Source organism: Cyphellophora europaea, assembly GCF_000365145.1.
Source record: "Cyphellophora europaea CBS 101466 unplaced genomic scaffold supercont1.9, whole genome shotgun sequence".
NCBI lineage: Eukaryota > Fungi > Ascomycota > Eurotiomycetes > Chaetothyriales > Cyphellophoraceae > Cyphellophora > Cyphellophora europaea.
In genome coordinates, this window is record NW_008481815.1 from 1494451 (window position 1) to 1506062 (window position 11612).

The 11612-nt window shown below is 53.1% G+C and overlaps 5 protein-coding genes across 5 annotated transcripts; all 5 read right to left on the minus strand.

Annotated features, from left to right (window-relative positions):
- Positions 1-2071: 2071 nt before the first annotated feature.
- HMPREF1541_09024 (uncharacterized protein) lies at positions 2072-2656 on the minus strand (the record flags this gene model as incomplete). Its single annotated transcript, XM_008723342.1, has 1 exon — positions 2072-2656. One exon carries the CDS (start codon positions 2654-2656, stop codon positions 2072-2074), a length of 585 nt encoding a protein of 194 aa, XP_008721564.1.
- Positions 2657-5069: 2413 nt separating this feature from the next.
- Positions 5070-5801, minus strand: HMPREF1541_09025 (uncharacterized protein; the record flags this gene model as incomplete). The annotated part of the gene is made up of 1 exon (XM_008723343.1): positions 5070-5801. One exon carries the CDS (start codon positions 5799-5801, stop codon positions 5070-5072), a length of 732 nt encoding a protein of 243 aa, XP_008721565.1.
- A 2077-nt stretch (positions 5802-7878) lies between these two features.
- On the minus strand, positions 7879-8271 carry HMPREF1541_09026 (uncharacterized protein; the record flags this gene model as incomplete). Its single annotated transcript, XM_008723344.1, has 1 exon — positions 7879-8271. The coding sequence occupies one exon, from the start codon at positions 8269-8271 to the stop codon at positions 7879-7881; it is 393 nt and encodes a 130-aa protein (XP_008721566.1).
- A 264-nt stretch (positions 8272-8535) lies between these two features.
- On the minus strand, positions 8536-9408 carry HMPREF1541_09027 (uncharacterized protein; the record flags this gene model as incomplete). The annotated part of the gene is made up of 2 exons (XM_008723345.1): positions 8536-8868; positions 8914-9408. 2 exons carry the CDS (start codon positions 9406-9408, stop codon positions 8536-8538), a joined length of 828 nt encoding a protein of 275 aa, XP_008721567.1.
- A 515-nt stretch (positions 9409-9923) lies between these two features.
- On the minus strand, positions 9924-10622 carry HMPREF1541_09028 (uncharacterized protein; the record flags this gene model as incomplete). Its single annotated transcript, XM_008723346.1, has 1 exon — positions 9924-10622. The coding sequence occupies one exon, from the start codon at positions 10620-10622 to the stop codon at positions 9924-9926; it is 699 nt and encodes a 232-aa protein (XP_008721568.1).
- Between the last annotated feature and the right edge of the window lie 990 nt (positions 10623-11612).

Genomic DNA, 11612 nt, shown 5'->3' on the forward strand with positions numbered 1-11612 from the left:
TTGATGTCGTGAGGACTGGTTTGACGATGACCACCAGTGTCGTGCTGGATAACAGCTTCTTGATTCTAGGTTCTGATGGACCGGAACTTCCACAAGTACTGCATGCATCGTACTTTGCCATAGCAACTTGTGGCTTTCTCGTCCATCCTGGCTTGTGTATCTATCACCACATAATCCTGTGGCATGACTCTGTGTACTAAAACGGACCGATGGGCGGCAACACGTGAATGGAGGTTTCCCTCCTCCGTATTGAACGTTAAATTGTAGACCAAAATGGCGACGTCATTCGAGAGGCTAGTCGTGCGCCTCAGCAATCAATTGGTTACGACGATGGAGGATCAGACGAGCCAGAAAACTCAGCTGCAGTTGTTGCAGACTCAAATGTTAACCATGCAAGCCGACAACTCCTCCTTGACACGACAGCTTTGTCATAATGCTGCTGAAAGTGCTCAACGCGAGACGTCCGTTCACTTGCTGCAAACAGAGAGAGAGAAGTTCAAGAAGATAATCTGCGCTGCGTCCAATTCAGCGCGTACACTTCGGAATCAGCTATCTCCCAAAGGTCGCTTCGCATCCCTGTTTGATGATTTGATAGAGACTCTAAATCTCTACAAGGAGGAGGACGGTGCGCAACACAAACCAGCGGCGGCAGCACTGAACCTAATGGGGAAGAAACGAAGATCCCGCCGCAACGAACGCTCACGCAGTCCAAGTCCTTCGTCTGCGACTACTTAAATTTGCTAAAACCAACGATGTTCACTGTGCTTGACAGAATCGAACCCTGGTGGTCGAGGACGAGGGCAGTATGGGGGCGCTGACGCAAGGGTTTGAAATTCTGTATCGCGAAAAGTTTTGTTCGTCATGTGCGCCCGGGCGAGCAATTGCCAAGTTCAATGTCTGGCAAAGTGAAAACAATGACAAAGTGCTGAAGATTTGTGACTCTGAATTGCAGTATATTCTTCTCCTCCTCAACCCGATGGCCCATTGTAGCAGGATATAGGCTCGAGTAGGTTGATACGTACATTATATCGACGCGTGACGCAGCTGTTGCTTGCGACCGGGGCTTCGATCGCGCATGCTGCCATGAGAATATGTCCATCGGGTTCAAGCAGATGTAGATCGAGGTCTGGCAAGTAGACATCGACACTGCGATTACTGTACGCCTCATTGCGATGCCACAGTGATGGGTGCTTGTATATTACGCGTCATTCAGAGCGATAAGACTGTCGTCGTGCCCCGTAGACATGGAAGCGGCGCGTTAAGCAAGTGTCGTCGCGTCTTCGGACATCCAATGCCAACCCAGCAGATGGAACAATTTATGACTACGAAGTAGTAAAACCGAACAGCGGCGGGCATGGCAAGAACCCGGAAAGTCAGGACACAGATCGATGGGGGTGCAATTCTGAAATACGAGATGTGGTCAAGAAAGCGGCCAACGTCAATCGCCACCAGCAAGCGAGTCATGTAGATATTGTGGACTTTTGATTTGACGATGAAGTTCCTACGTACTCCTGTGGCCGATCTCTCTGTGTTTCAGTGTCAATTGAATGTCCCCCGCAAGAGCATTCTACTACCTCGAGCTGCGAACCGCCGGTACATTGTGCCGGTACCGGCCGTCGAGCTATACACCGATGTGCTTCGTTAGTGATCATGGTCGCCTAGATCGAGGAGTGATTTACGCCTGATTGACAATCGCGCGACCACGACTCACTATGGATGCTGTACTCCATACGCGGTCTTCGACGTGAGCCTTGTGAGATTGACTGCAAGACGGCAGCGCCGCACCCCCATCGCCATTGTCACCTATGAGCAATGATAAGGGGCGAGCGAATCGTTCGGATCACCTCTAGGTCTTTTGCAGAGCTTTCGATGGTGTATTTGTGCGCCCCCGCCCAAACATAAAAGAACACTCGAAAAGATCACGGAGTCTTTCACTGTAGAAATATAAGCCGTGAATCAAGGACAGGACGCCGTGCTGTCGCCACACCGAGAAATATTTGAGCAACGATCTGCTCCATCCATCACTGTGTCAGCTTGAGCCTTCCTCACACTGTGAAGAGGTCACACGCTGCTACACTGAAGGGGTGGCTTTGATCACTGACGCTGGTTCCACCACGGTACCTCTCGCCAGCGTGACACCAGGATATATTACAACCCCTTGCCCGAGGACTACCTCAGCTTCAATGATGACCGCCATTGCCAGACGTGTCACATTCGTGGTTGTAGCATGTCCCGACCTCAGAATCGGAAGGGAGGTGAGAATCCGTGCTCCATGACCGATCCAGCTTCTTGCACCAATGCTAACACTCGCCGCGTCGTCGATGAACACGTCGCGGTCGACATACACCCCCGACTCTAAGATGAGATTGTAGCCGTACGAGCACGAGAAGCCCCGTTCAACCACCACGTCTTGTGATAAATCGCCTCGCTCTTTCGGATAACTTGCGTAGTGGGAAAGCGGGTCCCTACTGGGGTCCAGCACTCGCCACAAGAGGTTCTGAGCTTCCTCGTCGCCGATTGCCGAGTCAATCTTCAAGGCGTCGTTGAAGTGCTCCAACGCTCTTTCACACCTTTTCCGGTCCATAGCAAGTGTTCGGTCGAGATGGTGGTACGATACGCTGCGAAGCATACGATTCCTCTCGACATCCTCTGACATGAAGATTTTCGTTGGCGCATGCGGGACATGTCTGGGCGACGGAGAAGGATGAGTGGTACCGTCTACCATGTGGTGATCCGGCCCTGAAATCACGTCAGAGAGCGATGGTAACGATCCATGCGGAGGCAGTCCTGTGCGTGAAGATGACACCACAGAGGTGAGTGAGGGCAGTTGTGCTGTCGGCTGCGCCGTCGGCCGTGTTGAAATCTGTGCTGGCCCCAGCTGTTGGCTTGGATGGCAGCTCGAGAAGACACCACGATTGAGCAGAAGACAATCGGGCGGGGTGGGAAGAAGTGATGGAGATGTAGTATCCGACGGATGAGGACATTCCCGTTGATCAGCCGGCGGCATGTTCTCCGCTGGTTGGGCCTGACGAACATCGGGATGCGGAGCCGCTGGCGGAGGTCGCGCTAAATCAGCCGGAGCGATATCTTGTAGGTCTCGCGATATCAATTCGCCACGTTCCAACGAGATTGGTTCGATGGCTTCGGAGTGCCCCGCTGACGGGTGCTTAGCATGGGCAGCTTCGGTCTCGCAAATAGCCAGGGCAGAACAGGTTGTGTCATCGGCAACGTCGGCGCCCTTGACCATGTGTTTCTCCATCTTGGGTTGCAATGGTATGGTGTTCGCGGCGACTCTTTTGCATCCGTAGCCCAGACAAGGAATTCCGAGTCTGATACATTGTTGGCCTGATAGAACATCAGGAGGTCATCTAAACTCACTGTACATGCACTCACAGTGGGGCTTTCGTTCATCACACTTCTTTTTGCGCTTGCGACATGTCCAACAGCCGTTTCTGGTTCGTCTCCGCACTGGTCGCTGATTCCGTGCATCGTTCAGGGATCGATCATCGGCCGCTTCCACTACTTTCGTGACCACAGGCTTCAACGCAGTGCTGCTTTGCACCACGGCCGACTCCGGATCATGAGACACCGTCGACTGACATACGATGGGAGGCGATACCAATGCCGGGACACTAGAGTTGTGGCCGAATTGAGGGTGAGTAACAATGACTTCGATCGTACTCTTTCCAGAACGTGGACTAAGAGGTTCCCAAGAGCTGCTGCTTCTTTCAGTCCTGGCCATGGTTCGATGGGCTGGGTCTTGCGACATTCAAGCTTGCATGCTAGATTCTGTTGAAGCAGATGCGAGAGGACTTTCCAGTGAGGCTGATCGTTTGTCTTTGGTCCGATGAAGCTGTCTCCTACAGAGGACCTGATGTCGACCGTCCATCCGCTGGCGTGCGTGCTCTCTTGCTGCAACAGAGGGCGGACTCTTGGACTATCTGTTAGCACCATGTCACGGCGCGGCTGGATAACCCACCACCACTCGCACGGAGGCATAGAGACGTGTCCAACTCGGTGAGATTCGCTGGTCATGGACGCTCCCCCAGGGTCAGCCGATTTGTGAGGACTCACAAAAAGTCGGAAAGTGCTACCAGTACAGACAACGTATCGCGCGTTTTTGTAGTCGGTCGCCTTGGCAGCCTCCGCTACGACTCTTCCTCGGCGTTCATGTTATCTTTCCGATTGGCTGGTCAGCTTCATGCCAAGGCCCTCTTTTCCAACGACTTACCTACTAATATTATAGAACGAACGCTCGACAATCGACGAGCCTGATCACCGGGTCAATCATTGCTTAGAGCAAAGTCTCCAAAAGGAAAGGGACTCAGGTTTTCGAACCCAAGAAGCGCTGGCCAACCATGCTGAAATCCACTCACCGGTCAACATCTGACCTTGGATTGAGTAGTGATGGACGCCGCTGGTGACAGCGAACTCGATCCATCTCACCAAGGCGGACAAGAGCGACTACTAAGGTAGAATTGAAGTGAGTATAGTCACCCGGTTACAGGTCTCGGACTCGATGTCTGAGACCTTAATAGCATACGATGGATCCCATCCTAGCACATGGTGAAGCGCCTCTTGCGCTTGCTCGGAAAATTGCTACGACACTCCGTGACGCATCTAGCTAACTACTTACTCTTGCCATCGATGCATTGGTTCGAGACTAATCTGATACAGATGGCAAAATATTGCTCACCCTTGCTAATTGTCATGCTGGCGGCTGTGAGGATCAGGGAATGTCAAAGCTTCTTGCTCGGCCACGCCCGACATCGTCGGGCTTATGTGTGGAAAATGACATTCCAGGAACCGCGGTATGTGTATGTGGCCACCGGAATAGAGTGCGAATCGCTATGCCTTGTCTCTAAACATCTTGCGAGGAGCATGCGAGTCACATATACACATGTTAGATTCTCTGTCATCCTGTGCTGTAGTAGCGATCGGTGATGGACCCTACGGTACGAGTGCTACTCGTAAGGCCCCTGCTTCCTAAGGCGCTGACGGCTCATGCAGCTTGTGTATCTGCTATACGACAATGGACTGCATTCCCATCATATGTTCATGTTTCTGCTTTACTGTCCTGAACCGATTGGACACTGCATACTGAAGTCCTGGTCGCCCTCTGTTGCGCAAGTAGCCGTCCGTGGCCCATCCTGAACATAGGCCACCAGAGGCGCAGTTCCAAATTCCCAGGGAGGGTGATAGACGTAGCCCGCCACAGTTGGCATGACATCGCTCCAGCACTTGAGTTGCCTACGTAAAGTTTCGTTCGGCATGATTGGCACTAGTTGCAGATCGTGTGAAGGAGATTGTAGGCAACCAGTTCTGAAATCCTCTGCCGAGTAATAGGAGATCAGTCGCCAACAGCGATCTTCTAGCTTCACGCTGATGGCCTTCTTGAGGAGCCCGCCCCGTTTGAAAGGGTAACAGTTGATCAGTGAGCCATAGATTTCGCTTTCCGTTGGCGCATCAGGGTCGGATGTCCGCTCAGGCGAGGGGACGAGTTTCCTGGCCCCTTGCTTCGCTGTCTGTGCTTTGTCGAGCTCCCGATACAGCATGAATTCTCCCGAGACCCGACTTGGGCTCCACTGAACCAGGTCTGTCCATCGGTTGATGCCAGACTCCTTTTCTTCGAACACAAATATGTGGCCACTTTGAGCCACCGTCGCCGCGATCCACTTGGGAGGTCGGCGGGAAAGCCGAGGTAAGTGGCCTTGGATGCAGGCCTCGAAAAGGATGGCGGCATCAGTCGTGTCCTTGATGAAGCCGACATAGGTAGGCTGGACAACTTGTGAACGCGACATTCTGGTGGTATCATCAAGTGGAGTAGACGAGAACAGTCAATGGCCTGCACTCCGCATCTTATACTGACGGGCGGACCTACGTACATGGAGACGACGTTCAGGTTCGCACGGAGGACCCGAGTCTCTTGGAAAATGTGACAGGTCACGCCGCCGCTGCACGTCAACCAGTCGGCTTGGCATAACGCGCACCTTTGAGTTTCCGGAGCATGAATGACAAGCATCAACCAATCTAAAGTCTCCACCCCCAGCACGCGACTGGAAGGCTTTACACGACCTCCTTGAAGTATCACGGCCTAGAGCCTAGATCGTCCGTGATTTCAATGAGTCTAAGCCCGACAGGAGCGAAAGTACGCAGATTCGATAGGCGTCCAAGTCTCTATCTTCCAGACGGACATTGACTGCAACTACGAGGTCAATGCTTCGCGTGCCAGAGGCTTCCCATGCGTATAATTTTGAACGCCGACTACCTCAGCCCGTTCGTTTGCAACATACATACACACAAGGATAGCTTCAAGTCTGAGCGGCGACGTTTCCATCTTCCAACAGTGCTGCTGGATTCTCCTTACGCCGTGTCGACGTGGCATGCAAGCCGCGTCTCTCACGAAGCCTGCTTCCAGGGTGGTCTGAGCATATACTGCTTCCTCGCTGCTATAGAGAATCTCTGTACCACCTCCCTGAACTCGCCCATCTATCGTCCTCCTCCTCGTTATGTGCGACCTTCCCTTTAACCTCCACTGGTGCGCGAAGACGAGCCGGCCATGGAGTTACGGCGCGGATGGCGTGGCTGAAAATGCCCACCCATCGTCGACGTCAATTCGACATGAGAGCTGGAGCCACGTAGGCTTTCGCTTGAATCCCATGGATGACTTGACAATTCAAGGAGCCGATGAATCTGCTCACATGCAGGAAAAATCGGCAAGCTAACCGTTGAGACGATTGTCCACATGATCTACAAGCACATCAGCGACGAGGCACGCCTGTAGATGACGAATCTAACTTACGCCTAACTGTGTTCCCAACTGATCGTTGCCAAGAAATCCGACCGCCGGGCTTGTCGCCAGGAGAATCGACGCCACAAGTTGTCGCCACCGATCGAAATCATGCCTAGGATCGCTCGAACCCGTCGGCCGAATGGTGAGGAAACCGACGCCGTAGTCCAGGGCAAGTAGGATCGTGCTGGACAGGTAGACGAGCAGATCCAGGTTGAGGTCGCGCCGAAAAATGACGCCGACGAGAGGCACCACCACAATGCCGAGCCGACAGTGGGGTTGATAGTCCATGGCGCAGACAGAGGCAAAATTGGTTCGTCTTGTCTTCTCTCGTCGACGTGCTCCCTGATCACGTTCAGACAGGTACGGGGATCGAGGCGTGCCTTACTTCGATAATCAGCGCAGTGGAGGTCGACACCGCGAACGCGAGCATCATCAGGAACAACCATTTTTCCTCTGCACATCGTCAATCTCAGATCCTGTAGAAATGGGTATTCGTATACCTCGTCCTCTCAGGAACTTCAGTCCAAGAGCACTGCTGTCAACCAGCCATTTCAAGCTCGTATAGCGAAGTTCTGTCTCGAGCAGCAGCATTGTGTCGGCGCGAGTGGGAGCCTTCCCATACAACCGACGCTGAAGTAAATAGATCCAGTGAGTCGATGATGCGAGAAGGACAATGGTGATGCTCCACAGAGGAATGTCGGCTGGCCACATGTTGGCATGTGGTTATCTGACAACGAGAATCGAGTATACGGGGCCTCCTCATATACTCACGTCGGTCCGTTAGCTCCTAGCCTCAATCACCCGCTTAGAGACTTAGACTTGATGCACCTTGCCAAGTACCAAAGGTCCCACCTGGAATACCTATCAGAGCCGCCTGTCTCCGATTGTGAGCCCACAGGACGTCGATGGTCATCAGAAGCCCGGGCTGTGCAAAATGTCATACGAGGCGAGTCTCCGGCAAAAATCTCCAACCTAGAGAACTCTCGGTGGGCATACGACTGCGGCATCAACATTGTGCCAACGATCCATCATATCCGATATCAATATGGGTTATCAAATGATTTAAATAGAACAAATTGGCTCTCCTACCTCGCGCTCGCCCTATGCTCGGTAGCGTCATACACGCCGGCTCCATATTGAGTAGCCTTGTCTCTCATACCATCAAGCTGATCGGCGGTGACTCCATGCTCGGTATGGAGGGAGAGTACCCAGGCATAAAACTGATTGCGATCCTGGAATATTCCATCCGTGATGTTGCTCACAAAGTCTCGGAGCTCATCGTTAAAGAATTGCAGAGTTTCAGCTAACGAAAATTCCCACGGGGCCCACCGGGCAAGGCCATACTCACACGTGCGAACATCGAATCCACCCGGGGTTGGATCCGCGTCGACTTCTGTCTTGCCATTCTCTTGGGGCACGATCAATTTCTCAATCAAGAAATCTACGTAATATGCGAAAGCCGAAACCCGATCTTTCATTCTCCCAGGAGGGAAACGCTGGAGGAGGGACTCGACCCAGTGCCGCAAGAATTCCGACCACATGGGCTTAGATTCAGAAGTGCGAGAGTGGCATCGAGATATTAGTCAGAGCAAAGAAAACCAAACGTGTTGAATGAAATCGCACTCTGCGCAGCTCTAGAGCCGCCTGGAATCTCTTCTATATCGAACAGCTGTACAATGCTCATGACTGGCCTGTCGTCACCCACGAACGGGGTCTGGCTGACCATAAAGCACGTGAGACGCTCAAGGTCTTGAACACATAGCCAGCTGCGGGACGATGGAAGGCTCGAGCAGTTGGACCATGATCTCCAAGATGGCACGCGATATCGACATGAGCTCTATCCTGACTGTTTCCGATATACCAATCGCACATATTGCCTCGCTGAGATGCGACAGCCTTTCGTACTGTGGCGCCAATGTCGGAATGCGTGACGAGACATGTATGATATTTTCCAATCTTTGCTTTACCGGGACGGGAGGAAGCCCATTCTCAGGAATGGCGAGAAGGGCATCGTCGACTATCAGAAGTGCCCTTAACTTAACACAGAGGAGGATTTCATCGCGTCTGGGGCGGTCCTTCATCTTGTTAGCGTGCGACCAGGAGGCGATATGGTCACTTACAATCTGGATCTTGATCATAGCAATCATCAAACCTACCGGGTCCACTACCGCTTCTGGTGACCGGTAGAACGTATGGACCTCAAATACCTTTCCAGAACAGCCAATATGACTTGTCTTGTACATACAGTACGGATTGTTGTTTGAAGTAGGCTGGAATATGTTGAAGGTGCTGGAATTGTCCATTCCGGCCTCGTCCCATTCTAGAGGCGCAGGGAGTGCTAGTTCTTCCCATTGTACGACCGTAAAGCTTTGGTTGTGCCCGAAGTTGTGCAGGTATTCCTCCTCAACCTCATCTCTTCTGCGAAGATGCAGGCCGCTGCAATACTTTGCAAGAATGCTCAACTCAAGCATTGTTTCTACCGTTCCGCGGTAAATAAATCCGAGATGGACCGTGTCGACGGCGATATCTGGGCTGCAGACGATGAGTATGGACGTGATCTGGGGTGGTAGCGCATACCTGGGGTTCAAGACCCTCACTGTGTGCTTTAACGGCATCGTAGCGTTCCAAGCCACGGGAGACTCAGTAGCCGCTAACACGTCGAGGGGACTGGCCTGAATCGAGAAACAAGTACTTTCAACTCCTCATATAAATTGTGCGGCGGCAGCTCGGATTCTGAATACCTAGGCATAACGCTGTTTAAGAGAGCAGCTTCCCCGAAGTCGTCGCCAAGCGCTACGCCATTCGTTGATGGATTTTGGTCAGGTCGCCTGGGATCTCCAGCGGCTCGGTGGCCTCATCACGCGGCTAGAGGAAAAAGGCATCCAAGAGGTGTCATAAGCTTGAGCTCCACCTGCCCCTCGTAGGTCGTGTACTGAACCACCGAGTCCACCCACACCTCATCTGTCGCTTGGGTCCTATACGAGCCCATTCTGCCACGCCAAATGGTCAGTGGCTCCGATCCTAGATCACCGCAGATACGAGTAGGGTAGCCCCCATTTGTGGCAGAACATAGGAGCGTTACCGAATGGATCCTGCGAGATGCAGGGGCAATCGGTACCTCCTGCTAGTGCTAGCCTGGCTTGCGAGCCGCAATCATGACCACCTTGGAAAACATCCGCCTCGCGCAGCAATTCTCTTTATACTCCTTCCTGACAGACGAGAGTCGCACCAGAACCTCTTCCGGCGAGAACTTGCCGTTCTCCACCAACAAAACCATGCTATAAGCTTCTAATCCATGGAGAGTGGCGATGAGGTTCCATTGGCCGACATTCCTCAGGTTTTTCTCTTCGGCCCAGGACCCCAGTGGTATGTGAGTAACATCTGCGCTCACGTCCATAAAACCAACTTCTCTCAACCAGTTCTTGTGCCGGTACGCCACGTCTATCGGTGTACCACGTTCGCTTGCGCTGCTATAGAGATCCGCAACCCACTGCCTGATTGGGTCTGGCACTTCTCCTTGCTGGGCGTAGACGTCAAAGTCGAGCGACTGGATCTGTACGGTGCCCCCCGGCTCCAGCGACTCCCATACCTGTCGATGGATTCGCGGCCACTCCCTGAAGGCCCCTTCCATGTTGCGGAAGTGGATCAGATGGTACTTCTTAGGGTCGTCCCAAGTAAGCTCGGCATCGTCCACCAGAAAACTGCAGTTAGGGGGAACCTGTACCACATCAGCGGTGAAATACACCCAGTGACAGGCTCTGACCACAATGGGTTGAATCGGACTCAGGTCGATCCCGACGACCTCGCCCGTTTCGTGCTGGTCGGCCATTTCGATCGCCCATTGTCCGGTGCCCGTCCCGACATCCAAGATACGGGGTGCCTCTGTGGGTAGATGGAGGTTGTGCACGGCAATTGGGAGTGCAAGGAGATACACCTCATGCAGTATGTCCAGTCGAGTTTGCTCACTAGACATATGAGCTGTCAAGTTGGTGAACGAAGAGTCGGAGCATACGTCTCATCGTTGGGCCTTCAGAACGTCAGCTGTGACTCCCTGCAGAAATTTCCAATGGTCTCACACAAACCAGTTCCCTTTGAGTGCGTAATGCCGTCCATATCTTTCGACTGTGGCACACGCCGACGATGACAAGGAAACCGTATCGACGGCAAGATCGTCGCCCAAGGCGGAATCATGGCTACCCTGTGTCAACAATTAGCTATGTGAGAGTCAGAGTCTGCTAGAGCCACCCGCGTTGTCGGTTGGCGTTGAGTCGGGATCAGTGGCCGAAGGGGTGTTGGCAAGGACATCAGCATCCGCATCCTGGGGTCCTCCCGACATAGGGGTTGGAAATTCCGTCGTCTCTTGGCGGTCGTGCGACATTGCTCGTGGTGCACACGGGATCCAGTATGGTGGTGCTGGCTGTGAGGTTCTCGCGGGTAGAAGACACGGTTAAGCAAGGTCAACGGCTTCAAATGGTCAGCAGGAAGTCACATATATCGACATACGTCCCTGCCCGCCACGGGAGATCTTTGGCCCGTTAGTGGACACTACACCCGTCAGAGCTGAGCATGATGGTCGCTATCGAGGATGCCCGGGGAGGCGGAACGCCTTCCTTCTGGTTGGGCGACGAGCTCCTTTGCCGTCCGCGCCTAGTTCTAAAGAAGGTACGGGCTAGAGTATGGAGAGACTGCAATGCTCCGATCCGTGTTGCTGCTAGGTGCGGGTCAAATGTCGCGAATGAGATTGCCTGAAGTTTTCCGGTCCAGAACCGGTTGGACGATTGTTCGCTACATAGAGAGCTACCTACATTCGCCCATCAGA